Source organism: Rhagoletis pomonella, unplaced genomic scaffold (genome assembly GCF_013731165.1).
Source record: "Rhagoletis pomonella isolate Grant_MI unplaced genomic scaffold, Rhpom_1.0 Rhpom_scaffold_00025, whole genome shotgun sequence".
NCBI lineage: Eukaryota > Metazoa > Arthropoda > Insecta > Diptera > Tephritidae > Rhagoletis > Rhagoletis pomonella.
Window position 1 is genome coordinate 707,873 of NW_023458579.1, and position 17,716 is coordinate 725,588.

The 17,716-nt window shown below is 33.9% G+C and overlaps 2 protein-coding genes across 3 annotated transcripts; both read right to left on the reverse strand.

Moving 5' to 3' along the window:
* Window positions 1-7,373: 7,373 nt before the first annotated feature.
* On the reverse strand, window positions 7,374-9,737 carry LOC118749639. Of its 2 annotated transcripts, XM_036484441.1 has the most exons (4): window positions 8,904-9,737; window positions 8,740-8,838; window positions 8,513-8,681; window positions 7,374-8,438 (listed from the first exon to the last, which is right to left on the reverse strand). In XM_036484441.1, exons 1-4 carry the CDS (start codon window positions 8,925-8,927, stop codon window positions 8,374-8,376), a joined length of 357 nt encoding a protein of 118 aa, XP_036340334.1. In that variant the 5' UTR covers window positions 8,928-9,737; the 3' UTR covers window positions 7,374-8,373. The 2 variants fall into 2 exon arrangements, with proteins under 2 accessions (XP_036340334.1, XP_036340333.1); XM_036484440.1 differs by having other exon boundaries at window positions 8,740-9,737.
* A 4,047-nt stretch (window positions 9,738-13,784) lies between these two features.
* On the reverse strand, window positions 13,785-17,268 carry LOC118749640 (calpain-B). The gene has a single exon (XM_036484442.1). It carries the CDS (start codon window positions 16,665-16,667, stop codon window positions 13,968-13,970), a length of 2,700 nt encoding a protein of 899 aa, XP_036340335.1. The 5' UTR covers window positions 16,668-17,268; the 3' UTR covers window positions 13,785-13,967.
* Between the last annotated feature and the right edge of the window lie 448 nt (window positions 17,269-17,716).

Below are 17,716 nucleotides of genomic sequence, written 5' to 3' on the forward strand. Positions count from 1 at the left end.
AAATTCCGACTTTACTTATTTTGGACAACCCCAAAGTATATACAACAGTGATGCACAGCGCGGGCAGAGCTTCCAATACAAGCGAAAAATTTTTGTCTCAGTATGTGTGTATTCAACAAAGCAACCTGCGCATGAACTGTTTACTGCATGAAGTTGAGAACACAATATAACCAATATATGACATAATATAATACAATTAGGGGATTCACAAAACGTGTTAAGCGTCGTAAAATCATAAAAGCGTAAAATTTCACAATGGTTAAAAAAATTTTGTTGTTGTCTTGGATAGATAAAGATATTAAAATAATACAACTCTGCATGTTATGTGTTCAGTGTGTTATAACTGATCAGCTGATTTCTGTTTACCTCATTGTGCTTGTGCTTCTTCTTCTGCGCTGCATACCAAAGGAAATTTTTGAAGTCGAAAAATAAAGAACTTTAATATTTAAACAAATGCAGAACGTTAGTGAAGTAAAGGTAAATTAATGCACATGCGTATGTAAATACTGATGCTGAATTACTCTTACAAAATGAATTTTCAGGCAAAGATAATGCGGGTGCGCTGCAATCCTACAAAGAAGTGGGCAGTGGCGGAAAAAAACGCTTTGGTGCAATTCTTGTTGGCAAATAGAGATTTTGAGGTTGGTTATTTGAAAAATGAAATTCTAGACCTTTAAAACTCTTTAAATTTTGTTTTAGAGACTAATAGCTGAAATTTATTACACCAGATTTGTTATGGAGTATAATGTTGCAGTGGAGGGGAAGGCAGTGCGCTCGAATGTTCGCTATATGCGCTCTACCTATAACAAAGCCAAAGGATGGGAGGATTCAACCGGTTCAGGGAGTATGGATGGAGAAACCATTAAATGTAATTCTAGTGAATTACTTATTTAAGTTCACCGAATAATACGTATTTACCTTTTTTACATTTTTTCTTTCAGCTGTCCTGCTTAAGAAGTGCACCTTCTTTTATGAATTAGAAGAAATTTTACATCGACATCTTTAATAACTGAAAATTTACCTGAAATGATTACTGAAAACGAACGAGTCGCTTCAACGAGCCGCAAGGGCATATATTCAAGAACCGCAGTTTCCGACATTTTACAATTTCAGTCAGAAAGCATAAAATATACCAGGACATGATTTTGAGGGAGAAGTAGATAGAGATTAGGCAAAGGGAATTTGTGCTAAAAGAAAGGGAAATATAACTTAAAGAAAAGTAAGAATAGATACCCAAAGATAAGAAAATGGAAATGAAATGAAGAGAACTCAATAGCCAAGAAAAAATCAAAATTACGGAATTAGAAATGAAGGAAATATTGGCGATGGAAGAATTTAAGCGTAAATAAACAAACATTCTGAAAAAGTGCAGAAGTGTAACGTTAAAAAAAAAAAACCGAAGAGTTAGTGTTATAATAATAACTGAAACTAATAGCAATAATTATCACACATTTTAAGTTTTAGCGAATTTACATACATCCCTATGCAGTCACTCACACTCAAATTGAGACAGGAAATTCTTTATAATTGTATAGCGCATTATGGCATTTTTTATTACATATTAGTATTTCATAACAATATATCGAGGGCTTATATTCAATACCTCTATCTGCAATTATCACAAAAACTACTTTGTGATGTTACAACCCATCTGGGACGTACCTGACATCACTGATCTTAGACTTTGCAATGCAATAGTAAATGCGTATGTCAAGCGTTATACAAGGTCAGCACTAACATCACCGATGACAGTTAAGTATTAGGTAGATTTTTATATCAGAATCTAAATTTTGCAGAAAAGTGCAGATAGAGGGTATTGAATATAAGCCCTCGATATGTAAGTACTTCAATTCAAACGATGACCATCAAAGGCCAGATCTTTACTCAAAACTTTGGGAAATACAAGAAATATCTATACTAATTGCTATCTTGCAATAGGTATGCACTACTTGGTACTCGAAATAATTGATAAAAAAATTTAACTTTTTATAAGTTTCCCAAGGATTTGCATAATGTACATATGTACTTATATGTATGTTTTCTGAAATACATAGATAAGTATGAACTAATTTCCTTTATAAAATAATGACGCGACGCGCACTGCCATAAATTTGATGCCGCACTTTGAGTGTGAGTGACTGTATGTATATGTAGTATTCATACTTAAAATATATAAATGTCTGAACATACATATAGCCCAGAGAAATAGAGGGCGTGTAGATTTTTTGCGATATAATACGCAACAGTTCCCTTGCGTTGAGCTAGCCTGAAAAGGGACGGTACTGGTTCTTCACCTATCCCAACTCAATGCTTTGCCCTGTCTTTTTTAACATGGCGATGTCCTACGAAGTGACAATTGTCGCCCTCTGCAGAACTTTTGAACTTGTTCTGAACTGACTCTGGCTTAGACGGTTCTGAGACAGTTCATATAACAACAGTTCCTAGATAGTTCAAAAAGGGTCACTTCCGGGCTAGAACAAATGTGTTTAGTTTTGAACTGGTTCCAAGAAGTATAGTATGGAGCCTTTTCTTTAAATACTGTAATTAAATAAGTACGCATACAATTTTGTAAATAAAAAATACTTCATTTCATGACTAAAGAGCTATTTATTTTGCACTAATTTACTTTTTGAGGCAAACTGTGCTTTAAAATTAGTATCAGTTATTCCTTCATTTTCTAAAACCCGTTATTCTTAAAAATATTTTATATGGTTTACGTATAATGGCTGTTTCTGTGATAGTTATAACTAAAAATCTGAACTAAGTTGTGTCAAAAAATTAGAAAAATTGTGATATATTGAATGCTTATTTGTGATAACGTAGCGTTAAATTGTATTGAAATGTAATATATAGACTCTTCGGCATCTAATAAGAATATATAGAATGTTGAATATTCACAGTGGTTTTCATGCTAAATAGTTTTTATAAATTTTTTATTTAAGGATGGCTCATAAGTATTATAACATAAACATCTAAATTCACGTTTCTAACTGTGTTGGAAATTGAGTAGAATTCTAGAAACTGTTATAAAAACTTCAATATTTTAAAATCAGAGTTTATAAATATGCAGTTCTGTAGCTCATTAAATTTTAGAATAATTAATCGCGTTGATTTTTTATAACTCTTTCTACGCACGACTTGAAGGTATTCTCTTATTTAAATATTTTCGTTTAAGATGCAAGATTACACTTCACTACACTAAAATTTGATATTTATAAAAAAATCTATGATTAAAAAATTTGAGATTTGAAGACAGTTTTTTAAAGTTGTCAAGTTTGCAGCACAGTTAGGAATTTGAATTAAAATGGTTTATGGAGTATGAGACATAGTTCTTAGATAAAAAACTTAACGATAAATATTTAAAATGAAAAACATCGGAAATTAAAAAAAAATCACTGCATAACTACAAATTTCGGGTGCTCAGTGATATATTTACGTATGTACATTATCGATCATATCAATAGCACCCCCATTTCAAAGTGAGATTGTTTACCACTTTAGTTTATTTTTTTTAATCTGATTAAAAGGTCAAAATTTTTGATGAAAAATCGTACAATTTAACTTTGTTTTGTATAAAGTTTTAGAACACGGTTTACATTACTTTGTTTTAAGCATAATCATATTTTTATAAAATAATAACAAACAAATTTTAACTCTAAATAACAGTGAATATTTAAAAAAGAAATGGTGTACGCAGACTTTTGCTGTTAAGTGTAACTGAACTAAATTTTATGGTTATATTTTGCATTCAATTTTATACGTACGTATATATGTATAAAAATTACATTAATGTTACCAATAACGACTTTTTTGGAAATATTTTAGCAGTTGCCCTATAAACTAGAGAATTACATAATTAAATAATCGAAAACAGTTTGTTATTAGGTTTAGGGTCTAAGAAAATCGAAAAAATACTATGGTATGGTATATTTGTCCATCTTTTGCCAGCTTTCACATGACCAGGATGAGTAACATTGATTGACAGCGCAACTAGAAAGATATGAGTTTCACCCGTCCAGCTCTGCATCCCTTTTGCGGTACTTCCGAGACGGTTCTGAAATTTGGAGGGCGGAACTAGCGCTTTGCCAGACTGTCCCTAAATTTTTCGGAATTCTCGAGACTTCAGGATTTTCGGGATCTTCGATAACAACATCGATAACAAAATCGATACCCAAATCGATAACAAAATCGATTAAAAAATCGAAAACAAAATCGATTAAAATATCGAAAATAAAGTCGATACCCAAACCGATACTCAGATCGATAACAAAATCGATTAAAATATCGATAACAAAGACGATTAAAATATCGATAATAAAATCTATACCCAAATCGATACTCAGATCGATAACAAAATCAATAAAAATATCGATAACAAAATCGAAACCCAAATCGATAACAAACTCGATAACAATAACGATAATAAAGTCGATAACATTATCGATAACGAAATCGGTTAAAATATCGATAACAAACTCGATAAAAATATCGATAACAAAATCGATAAAAATATCGATAACAAAATCGATAAAAAATATCGATCATTATACCGATAAGTCCCGAGAATACCGAAAATCCCGAAATAGTTCCCAAGTTGAGTATCTGTGACTCTGTATCCTTTTCTTTATAGTTACCTTTATTTTAATCTTTCCTCCTTTATTTTCATCGGTACTTATCCTCATCTTTTCTTCATATTTATCTTTATCATCTTTATGTTTATCAATTTCTACATTACATATTCCCCTTCACCTTTGCCCTTATATTAGTAAAATTTTTAAATTTACCTTGGTCTTCATTTTTGCATTTATCTGTACGCATCTTTGTTTTTGTTTTTATTATTACCTTTGCCTTTATCCTTTTCTTTATCAATTAAATAAAATAGCTTATTTTCGGTGTATCATAATAAGAATGTGCACGCTCTCTTCTTTGTAATAAATGTTCGCACATGTATGTGTACGTATATGTCGTGTAAAGAAATGCCTAGCGCTTTGCTTCCACTTATTACCCCCACTTATATTTTTCAGTCCTACAATAACCCACAAATTAAGACACTTAAAAATAAAAGTCCCTGCCAAAGTGTTTTTGCCCAAGGGAAATTTTAGCAGGTGATAAATAACCCACAACGAAAAAAACACAAAAAGATCGCACAGAGTGATTTGCCACGGTGAGAAACACTCTTAGCTTGAGAGACGAGTGTTTGTGTCAGTGGTAAACACCATACGGGACACTTGGTGACGGTTATTTTCGATCTCTGGTTGTTATTTATGTAAAAAGGTACTGTTGGTAACACAGCAAAGAAGAAAGCAGTGACAAGAAGAAGCCGAAGCTATAGAAGGAAGTGGAAGTCGAAAGCAAGTTGTTAAAGTTGTGAGGCAGTCGAAGTAAGTCGTCGTCGGAGGAAGTTGGTCTCAGTCGTCGTGGTTGTGTCGTCGCCAAGTATCTCTATTAATTTTTCTTTAAATAAACTACAATCTATAATTTTTTCATTCAAAATAGAAACTTACAAAACACTAAGTAATATCCATTGTATTGAAATTGGAAATTGTAAAACTCTCTTATTATTAATGTCAAATACATTTTACATTTATTAATTTTTATCTAAGCGTAATTTGTATACCAAATCTTCGTTGATAATATGATCACTCCGTTTGATAAGATGTTGTAAACTCTCTCTTCATTTTAACTATCCGGATTTGGATAAGTGAAAACATTAACAAAAAATTTCTCTTGTAAAGCTTTCCCAAACGCTTTCCGTTTCGAACCAGTTATGTAATATTTCATTTAATTCAAATATTTTTAGTTTACTTTTATATATTGCATAATTCTATTGAGAGTATTTCCAAATCAAGATTCCTTATATACCTTTCGTTTGGTACTCATATTGTAACATTTCAGTTATTTTATCAACTTAATGAAGTTTTATTTTCAAACAGGTGGCAAACCTCTTCAAACATATTTTGGACCGTAAGTCTTCTTAAAGCTCTTTAGTTTGATACCCATATTGCAATATTTCATTTCTTTAATCAATTTAACTGAGTTAAAATTTTCAAATAGGTGGCAACCCTCCTTAAAAATATTTCCAACAGTCAACGTCTTTAAGTTGATACCTTTATTGCAATAAGTCATTTATTTTATCAATTAAATTGAGTTAAATTTCAAACAGGGGGCAACCCTCTTCCTACATATTTTCGACTGCAAGCCTTCTTAAAAATCTAAAGTTTATTGCCCACATTGCATTTTTTCAATTATTTTATCAATTTAACTGAGCTAAAATTTTCAAATTTCTCAAAAATATTTCCTACAGTCTGTTTTTTAAACTTCTTTAATTTGATACCTTTATTGTAATAAGCCATTTATTTGATCAATTATATTGAGTCAAATTTTCCAACAGGTGGCAACCCTTCTCAAACTTATTTTCGGCTGTAATCCTTCTTAAAAATCTAAAGTTTAATACCCACATTGCAATATTTCATTTATTTTGTCAATTTAACTGAGCTAAAATAAAAATAGGTCGCAGCCCTCCTCAAAAGTATTTCCTACAGTCATCTTTCTTAAGCCTCTTTAATTTGATACCTATATTGTAATGTGATTTATTTCATAAATTAAACTTAGTTAGATCTTCAAACAGGTAGTAACCCTCCTCAAAGTTTCTCATAGTTTCGGCTGTAAGCCTTCTTAAAACTCTTTAGTTTGATACCCACATGGCAATATTTCATTTATTTTATCAATTTAATTGAGTTAAAATTTTCAGCCCTCCTCCAAATATTTCCGACTATCACCTTTCTTAAACTCCTTTAATTTGATACCTATATTGTAATATGTCATTTATTTTATGAATTAAATTTAGTTAAATTTTCAAACAGGTTGCAACCCTCTTCAAACATATTTTCGGCTGTAAGCCTTCTTAAAACTCTTTAGTAAAAAACCACATGGCAATATTTTATTTGCTTTATCAATTTAACTGAGTTAAAATTTTCAAATAGCTGGCAACCCTCCTCAAAAGCATTTCCAGCAGTTATCTTTCATAAACCTACTTAATTTTGTACCCACATTGCAACATTTAATTTATTTTTATTAATTAAACTGAGTTAAAATTTTGAAATAGGTGGCAACCCTCGTAAAAGATACTTCCAACAGTTATCTTTCTTAACCCTGTTTAACCTAATACCCATATAGTAATAATTCGTTAATTTTATCAATATATTTGGGTTTAAAAATTTTCAAATAGGTGGCAACCCTTTTTGCGGTATCATTGGTTCTGGTATTATACCGAACAATACAAAAAAGAAATTATTCAAATCGGTTCAGCCGTTCTCGAGTTTTGACGACCGTGACATACGAACACAACATTTTTATTAATATAGATATGTACATTATGCAAATCCTTGGGAAACTTATAAAAAGTTAAATTTTTTTATAAATTATTTCGAGTACCAAGTAGTGCATACCTATTGCAAGATAGCAATTAGTATAGATATTTCTTGTATTTCCCAAAGTTTTGAGTAAAGATCTGGCCTTTGATGGTCATCGTTTGAATTGAAGTACTTACATATCGAGGGCTTATATTCAATACCCTCTATCTGCACTTTTCTGCAAAATTTAGATTCTGATATAAAAATCTACCTAATACTTAACTGTCATCGGTGATGTTACTGCTGACCTTGTATAACGCTTGACATACGCATTTACTATTGCATTGCAAAGTCTAAGATCAGTGATGACAGGTACGTCCCAGATGGGTTGTAACAAAGTAGTTTTTGTGATAATTGCAGATAGAGGTATTGAATATAAGCCCTCGATATATTGTTATGAAATACTAATATGTAATAAAAAAATGCCATAATGCGCTATACAATTATAAAGAATTTCCTGTCTCAATTTGAGTGTGAGTGACTGCATAGGGATGTATGTAAATTCGCTAAAACTTAAAATGTGTGATAATTATTCCTATTAGTTTCAGTTATTATTATAACACTAACGCTTCGTTTTTTTTTTAACTTTAGACTTCTGCACTTTTTCAGAATGTTTGTTTATTTACGCTTAAATTCTTCCATCGCCAATATTTCCTTCATTTCTAATTCCGTAATTTTGATTTTTTCTTGGCTATTGAGTTCTCTTCATTTCATTTCCATTTCCTTATCTTTGGGTATCTATTCTTACTTTTCTTTAAGTTCTATTTCCCTTTCTTTTAGCACTAATTCCCTTTGCCTAATCTCTATCTCCTTCTCCCTCAAAATCATGTCCCGGTCTATTTTATGCTTTCTGACTGAAATTGTAAAATGTCGGAAACTGCGGTTCTTGAATATATGCCCTTGCGGCTCGTTGAAGCGACTCGTTCGTTTTCAGTAATCATTTCAGGTAAATTTTCAGTTATTAAAGATGTCGATGTAAAATTTCTTCTAATTCATAAAAGAAGGTGCACTTCTTAAGCAGGACAGCTGAAAGAAAAAATGTAAAAAAAGGTAAATACGTATTATTCGGTGAACTTAAATAAGTAATTCACTAGAATTACATTTAATGGTTTCTCCATCCATACTCCCTGAACCGGTTGAGTCCTCCCATCCTTTGGCTTTGTTATAGGTAGAGCGCATATAGCGAACATTCGAGCGCAGTGCCTTCCCCTCCACTACAACATTATACTCCATAACAAACCTGGTGTAATAAATTTCAGCTATTAGTCTCTAAAACAAAATTTAAAGAGTTTTAAAGGTCTAGAATTTCATTTTTCAAATAACCAACCTCAAAATCTCTATTTGCCAACAAGAATTGCACCAAAGCGTTTTTTTCCGCCACTGCCCACTTCTTTGTAGGATTGCAGCGCACCCGCATTGTCTTTGCCTGAAAATTCATTTTGTAAGAGTAATTCAGCATCAGTATTTACATATGCATGTGCATTAATTTACCTTTACTTCACTAACGTTCTGCATTTGTTTAAATATTAAAGTTCTTTATTTTTCGACTTCAAAAATTTCCTTTGGTATGCAGCGCAGAAGAAGAAGCACAAGCACAATGAGGTAAACAGAAATCAGCTGATCAGTTATAACACACTGAACACATAACATGCAGAGTTGTATTATTTTAATATCTTTATCTATCCAAGACAACAACAAAATTTTAACCATTGTGAAATTTTACGATTTTAAGATTTTACGACGCTTAACACGTTTTGTGAATCCCCTAATTGTATTATATTATGACATATATTGGTTATATTGTGTTCTCAACTTCATGCAGTAACCAGTTCATGCGCAGGTTGCTTTGTTGAATACACACATACTGAGACAAAAATTTTTCGCTTGTATTGGAAGCTCTGCCAGCGCTGTGCATCACTGTTGTATATACTTTGGGGTTGTCCAAAATAAGTAAAGTCGGAATTTTAATGCTCACCTCATAGGATTGTACTATACCTACGGTGACCATATTTATGGCAGCTGAATACGGACATAAAATAATTTTCCCAAATTTTCCCCAAAACCTTTTCCAATTATCCTAGATTTATTAGCTCTGAAACAGCGTCTTTATTTGGCATATATTTTTCAAACTTTTGTGAGAGCAAATATTCAGTTGTAACATCACACAATTGTAGAATACTTTTCCATAACTTTTTGCTTTGTGCTCGGGGTTTTTTCAGGGACCGTAAATAGCAGTTATTTTTTGCCAACAGTCAAACTTGGCCATATATTTATCAAGTTCGAAATAAAAGTCTTTCCGGATAGTAAACAAACCGCTTATCCAAATTAAACAAATTTGGTACCAGATGAAAGAGAACTTAAATAGCTTTTAAACAGAAATAACGATCGAAAGCTACCACTTCTATTTATATTTTTTTTTTATAATTTCATACAAAAGAAATGCATATAGCTGACCCAAGGTTTGTTCTATGGTAATAAAAAAACATTTTTTTTTTTTTAATATTTTTCAATAGCTGGCTTTCCTCGTTTAAATATTTCAGTTTTAAAGCTATTTTAGTCCTCTTTCAGTTGATACCAAACTTGTTTAATTTGGATAATCGGTTTCTTTATTATTAGGAAAGGACTTTTATTTTTGACTTAAAAATATCTGCCCAAGTTTAGCTGTTGAGAAAAAGTAAATGTTATTTACGGTCTCTGGATTTTTTCCAGCAAAATTTGTTACAAATATTTTTAGGCAGAGAAACATGATGAAAATATCCGACTACTTTTGAAGTAGAAGTTGTTTTCAACGGATTATCTTCAGACTCAGATTTCGACCAAGCACAATGCAGTGCATAGCATCCGGAAGGAGCTGAACTGCAACGCGTACCTTTGAAGGGATCAACTTTCCTTCGATCTTGAAGAACTTCTCTACTTTTACAAGATTTTCCTGGAAGGCGTCTTATTTAGAGTTTCTCATGTGGAAGATACAATCCTTCATAAAATCAGCAATAATATTTTTGGCCTAGCTTCGCCTAATGAGTTCTTCTCTCTTCACAAAATTTGAAGATTGCCAGGCACCACAGCACATTGGACAGGTGATAGCACCAGAGCAAAAAACAGCAAGCTGTGTGTACTTTTTTTTGTTGGTTTTAGAATCCATATAAGTAAACAAAGTTTAAAACTTTTTAGTAAACTGTAAACAAAAATGCCTATTTAAAGACGAATTCCTGGAAAAAAGTTAAATCAACAGAAGGAAAATGAGATGCTACTAGTGAAATTTCTTTTAGAAATTTAAACAATAATATTATGTTCAAATTGGCCCCATTTAACTTGTTAAATGAAAAAGAGCTTTTTGGAAAACACAATCGTCCACATTGAACATTTGGAGTTAACTTTGACGGTTGTTTGATTACCAATAAAAATTCGAAAAAAAATATTTAAAATCAAGCTTTTGTGTTTCAATTTTTTTGTGCGAATGTCTGGTTCATGATATTAACGCATACGGATTACTTAGAGGCTTCAAAATTTTTAGTTCGTATGCACTATTTATCTCTGCGTACGATGAGACCTCATGGGAAATAACTAATTACCGCCTTGGCATCTTTTTTGGCGGGAAGACATGCATACAATTTTTATATTTTCTGATAATTTTTAATTTTTAATATTTTTCAAAATATGCATTTTTTGAACGTTGGCGTGTCAAATGAAAGCTTTTGGGTCTTTCTGATTGGCCGGGGCAGAAAGCTTTCTGATACAACTCTGAACTGGTTTTCAAACGAGTTAAATGATAGCCCGAACACAATGAAAACGACGAGCTACAAACCACAGCTGTCAAATTATTTTAACACGTACTCTTATGTAGATAATTATTTTGGCGACGACCGGGCTACGCGACGGCTGTGGTTGTGGCCAGATTAGATCTATTTCTATTTTTCTGGCGACAGATAAGGTTCTTCCTCTTCTTTTATGTCAAACTCATACAAATTCATGATGTCGCTGCCGCGTTCAAAGAAATCATGTCGCCATCGACAAAGCGCTTAGATAATAAAGATGACAAATTGGAAGCTGTGGTCGGTAGCTCGTCGTTTTCAATGTGTTCAGAACTTGATTTAACTGGATCAATTTTCCAACAACAATTGCATGCGATTTAACTGGTTTATGAACATGTTTCGTTCATTTAACTGGTTTAAGCCCATTTAACATGTTTAGCTCGTCAATTTGAACGTAGTATAAGAGTCAAGTTTTCTGAAGTGGGTCATCCAAAGTTGACATTTCAATTTTTTATATTTCATTGGCTGATTTTGAAAGTTAACATGGTGTGCAATATTGACACCAAAGCTTTTGCGTTAATTTTATTTTCTTGATGAGTTCTTTGCAAATAAATTTTTGTGCAGGCTTTTACACTTTTTGCAATATTTCAGCAACCATTCATTCGAATCTTATGATTTTTCGATAGCAATTAGAGAACTTATTGGGCAACAAAATTAAGTGGTCAGTTTGTAAAATTTCGATTCTTGTTTTATAAGAATTTTTATTTTTTAATCAATTGAATATTATTACCAACTTCTCATAAACCTAGAAAAAAAATTCCAAAAGCATTTTTTACTTATGCTTCTAAAGATATGTATATCACCAGAAAATACTGAAAATTTGCTTCAAATAATATGCCCTTTAAAATACATTTATGCTAGTTTTATGTACAGTATGTGATAAATAAATAAACTTTTTAAAGTTTCACAAATTGCACTTACATAAAATTAACGAAGAATTCAAACATTTTTAACCGACTTCAAAAACAGGGGGAGGTTATCAATTCGTCGAAATATTTTTTTTTTTTATGTATGCTACCGCATAACTTTGGACCACGTGAAAACGTTAAAACAGAGTTTAATGTTCATTTTCCTCGATTTCTGGTTTCTGGTTTTCGATGGAGATGGTGATTTTTCACGATTGCCTAATTTTTTAATCGGCCTTATCATGAGTTTCATTTTCCCCGAACCGGTTCACTTTTCACTTTTGGTTTCCATGGTTTTACTATGGGCGGATGACAAATTTTCGGGTGAAATTTTTTTCAGGCGAAACTCAGGATAAGGCAGAATATTTCGAATACCGAAAACTTTTACTGAATTTTTATTTTTATTACGTAGCTCATATTGGTGGAACGAATTCGAAGTTGGATTGCAAATTAAATCTTCGAATCCTGGATAAGTACATATCAGTAGTAAACTCTTTGAGGCTGTTAAGTGTACAAAACAATAGTACGTAAGTATGCATTGCATATTTTTAGGACAATGTTTTCATTCGCAGTTAAACTTTTAAGAGCTCTCAAGAAAAACGAAAAATTCATATAAAATGACGCATAAGAAATGGAAAAGAAATTTTCTTCTATTCTATTGATCATGAAAAAATTAACGGTGCTCCTAAATATTTATATGAGAATAGTCGGTTGTGTCTTTTGCTTAAAAATACTTGTTTTCCTGAGAGCTGCAAACTGATTTAAGAAATTTTGATAGAAGAAAATTTCTTTTCTATTTCTTGCCCGCCATTTTATATGCATTATTCGTTTTTCTTGAGAGCTGGAAAAAGCTTTTCCAGCTGACAAAGTTGGGCATTAATAAATAATCGTGTCATTACGTAAAAAAAATTGTGATTAAGTTCATTTCTACATGACATTTTTTTAAATGGCATACATTTTTTGTCATTTCAATGCCTACTGGAAATTCGGCATTAGAAAAAATTTTTGTATGCAGCCGCTAAAAATTACTGTTGATTTTTGAGAATTTTTTTGTCGAGGGTGTTCCGCATTTTCTTCCATATAACGCATAAACAAAATCTATTTTTATATGAAAGAAAATACGCAATACCCTGGACAAAAAACCTCTCAAAAATCAACGGTAATTTTTAGCGACTTGATGCTTGTACTGATGGGCTGCAAAACTGCATACTGAAAATTTTTCTAAGAAATCTAGTTGAAAAATTCAACACTTTGTTGAAAATTTCTTCGTATTTCTTGAATTTTTCAGAGTTCTATGAGATTAAAAAAAATTATTATTGTGTTTTTGCTGTTGAATGAACTATATTTTTATAAAAAAATTATAAAAATTTGGAAGGAGAATTCAGAAAAAGAAAATAGCCAAAACGTTAGGGTATGCATATTTTTGACGCTGACCGTATATGGACATATTGAGACGATTACGTGCATGAGAAAACTGGCTTTATTCATTGTATCAGCATCTCTTTATTTGTTATTTTCGCTCAAAGTTTGAAAATTTGCATTTGTTTTGTAGGATTTTTTTTTGTTGAGCATTTATGTGTAAGCATCGAATACTTCTTTTTTAATTTTTCTTTTTCATACTCAAAAGCCAGTATGAATTGATGAAAATGATGGAATTCAAAATACTTAATATACAATATATATTTATAAAGAAATACAAAATTATTGGTAAAGGCAGGTAACACTTCACATTACAACTCGTACGCAACCAATACATCGCCGGCATAGCACCAACATCGTATAAAGCAGTAGCAACAAAACCGGTTTTCCCAGCTAGCAGCCAACGTTATTTCTCTCGTCTACGAGTAGGCGGTGCGTTCGAGCCATTCATCCATACTAAATGTCGCTCGATTCAATTCGTCAGTGTCGCGTTCGCGGAATATGTCAATGTATGTTTTCGTCTTTACCGCGCACATCAAAAAGTCATCGAAGGTTATTTGGCCTTCGCGTGACGTGTAACGGCGACCGAGCGCATTCAGGACCCGATTATTAAGACGGTAACCGGCCGAATTGAGTGCGTCACGCAATTGGAAACTTTCTATTTGGCCGCTATGATCGTGATCATAAAATTTGAATACTGCTTTCCATTTGGCAATGTCGGTGAGTAATAATTCGAACTCTTCGAAGCCCAAGTTTCCGGATTGATCCTTGTCCATCATCGCGACCATTGAACGGCACGCATCCTTTGAAAACGTATTTTCATCTACCATCACATCCCTCAGTGAGTGATCAAGTATGCGCTTGAGTTCCATCCAATCTACTTCCATATCGCTACCAGCAATGCTCTTGAAAAGACGACGCAGATTCTCACGTTGCGGATCCTCTTCTCTACGTGGCGGTATGTTTGGTTTTATACGATCATCCACATCGCAATACCCAACTGAATCGTCATTCTCATCCATAGTATTTGCCGTTTCAGAGAACACACGTATAATGTACTCGCCCTCTTCATTGGGATCAAAGGTCGACGGAACAATTAGATAAGTGCCTGGCGGCAATTTGAAGCGTGCGCATACTTCGCGAGTATTTATAAAATGCGGAGAACGCGCAACTGAAGCACGGTATTTGAAAAAATTTAAACCTTGCGGCCTAGTCTCCATGTCGCGATCTGTTAAATGGTAAATGGCGAACCCGATGGTCAGACATTCCATACCACGATTGCGCTTGGAACGCCGATTCTTCTGCATAAGTGCGACTATAACAGTACATTTGCCATCATCGTCATCTTCATCAGGATCGGTAAGGGTGATCACATATTGGGGGTTATGCCAGAAAGTCTCGAGGAAATTACGACAGCCGCCCGCTGTAACACCGGCTGTCCATTCGCCTTCAAACATTTGCAGCTCCCATTTCCGTTTTCCGTTATGTTGTTGATCTTCGGTCAACGAGTCTGGTGACAAATTACAGATTTCAACACGATCGAAATTATTGAGGAACTCTTGAAAAGGCATCCAAAACTCTCCATCTGCATCAAAAGTAAGTCCGAGCTCTTGTTTCTGTGATTCAGGTATGTAACGCCATTCTGGGGAGTTATCACTAAATGGCCCCTTCCATTCCGCATCATTGCCCCAAGGATTACGCATGCGTATCATAGGTAACTTTCCTTGACGATTTGGCGTATGAATATCGATCATGCATACTCGCGATATGGAGTAGGCATGACCACGAATAAGGCCATGTGGAGTTTCTGCTTCAAACACATTTGGATCGGGTTCCAATGAACAGCCCATTAATGAATTGCGTTTCATGGCTTTATCAAGAATATTAAAAAGATTCGGTGGTGCTTCTTTCAAATCGTACCATTCCGTAACACCACCCGTAAAGTCTTCCATAGCCTCACAAGTAGTACCACCTTTAAGTGCTTCATATGAACCATGTAATTTAGCATAGGCCTTTTCTAACAATGCACTCCAGAACTCGTTACGCTCCGTTGAATGCATGTATATTAGCTCTCCACGGTATGTAGGAAGGCGATCATCAATTACGACTTCCACCCATTTACCGTACTGCCAGAAACAGAAATGGAATATCCCCGCATAATTGTCTTCAAAACTTTGATCAGGTGGCACCACATGGAAGAACATGTTCGGATCTGAAGTTAAATTTGCCGCTGCTGCTAGTAGCCAACAGTCACCCAATTCTCCTTGTTGCACATCAAAGCGTGAATAACCATCAACAAAAAACTGTGGATTATCGGCAATTTCATGTGGACGTAACCAATCAAGGCAGCGGTCGGGACGACGTGAAAACATCAGTGAGTCATTTTTGGCTGGAAAAGCTGGATCCTCAAAAAGAGTACCATTATCTAAGCAACTGCTGCGTAGTGTTTCGTATGGCACATGTGAATCATCTTGAGAACGAAGCTCACGAGTTTTCTCCTTCATCCAGAACATATTTTCGCTTTCAGGCACCTTTACAGCAGAAAATGGTATCTCCGGTACACCTACAGAAGGCTCCTCATCCGGCGATGGTAGCTTATCATTCGCTGCTTCACTAACGAGGCAACCGCCACCGCCTCCATATGTTGGCATTGCACCATCTGGCAGCGTTGGAATAGTCGGATAGAGGCTGGACGGAGACGATGGCGGAAGCACACTATATGGCATTGGCATACCAGTTGGCATCGACGGATATGGCAAATTTGGCGCCGTAGACGCCGGATACGGTGCCGTAGGGTATGACGCATACGGTTGCGGTGTGCCAGAGGGGTAAATCACATTCTGCGCCCCCAAGGTCGGATACAGCGATTGTTGTGGTGGATATTGTGCTGAATTTTTAACATCAGGCACTTCTGATGGTGGCATTGGCATGCCATAACTCAGGCTGGCTGCGATGGGATTCGTAGGTGCAATTGGATACGGCAATGCCGGATAAAGACCAGTCGTCGGTGGCTCACTATTGATTTTTTCATTTTTATTATAGCCGAGAGCAGCTAAGTTCACCAAACCAATTCCAGTGGAGTGGTAATTTTTTGGAAAATAGTTTCTTGGATCGTGCATCTTAACAATTTTTTTATGAAATTAAACTCCTTTCTTGTATTTTATTTGTGACACTCAAAAGATACAACCGAGACACACTGACACAAACGTTTTAATACATAAACTGCTACCATAAGCTAATTTCCGCGCACACAACGACAACGTAGCAGAACTGCTTTTGCTGTTTGAGTGTAGAGAATGGATGACTGGCTGGTTGTGTTAAGTTTGAACAGTGTTGCATCGAATGGACGAGTATTTTCGCATTTACGTTTGTACATAAAATCAAACAGCAATGCGAATTGAAATTCACAAGCAAAGAGAAGAGAGTTTCTTCGCCAACTGTTTTGGTTTGTGTTTGTTTGTTTCTCGCTTACATTTGCATCATTTTCCTTTTCGACCAGTTTTTAGATGAAATCCAGCGCAATGTTTAAAAGTACGTAGGTACATACGCACATATGTATGACAGTGAGGGTGAAGAAAATTTCACTATATAGCTGAGAAAATCATGAATTCTTAAGTTGATAATTTACGTAAAAAATTTATTTAAAAAAAGACTTTCATTTCCCTGGCTGGACGCAAACGTCATGTAAATTATGATTGTGGCTTTTCTGGTTCTCCCTTCGTTGTTACTTGAAATTTAACGATTATTTTATGATCATTGATGTAAACATTTTTAAATTTAAATAAAACAAATAATATGTACAAAAGATATTTGTAATTTACAACCCTGCGCCTCACTTCGAATTACACGCAAACACATGCATATATGTATACATAAGTATGTATGTATGGGATAGTGGCATTGTTTATAAACATACATGCTATTTCGTGTGTATTTACTTGTGTTCTGATGGTATTTGTTGCTGCTTAGCTGAATTTTCAGGTTTCTGCTTTTGTAGATGTTGTTTATAATAAAGAGAAAAATATGACTCACTAAATACTGCCGGGCCAACGAACAATTCAATGTTCATACATATGTATGTGATGTACAACATATACATATATGTATGTACCCTTGTGGTCAGCTTATTAAGGGCCAGTTTTTCAGTGCCAGTTTAAACTTAGTTTAA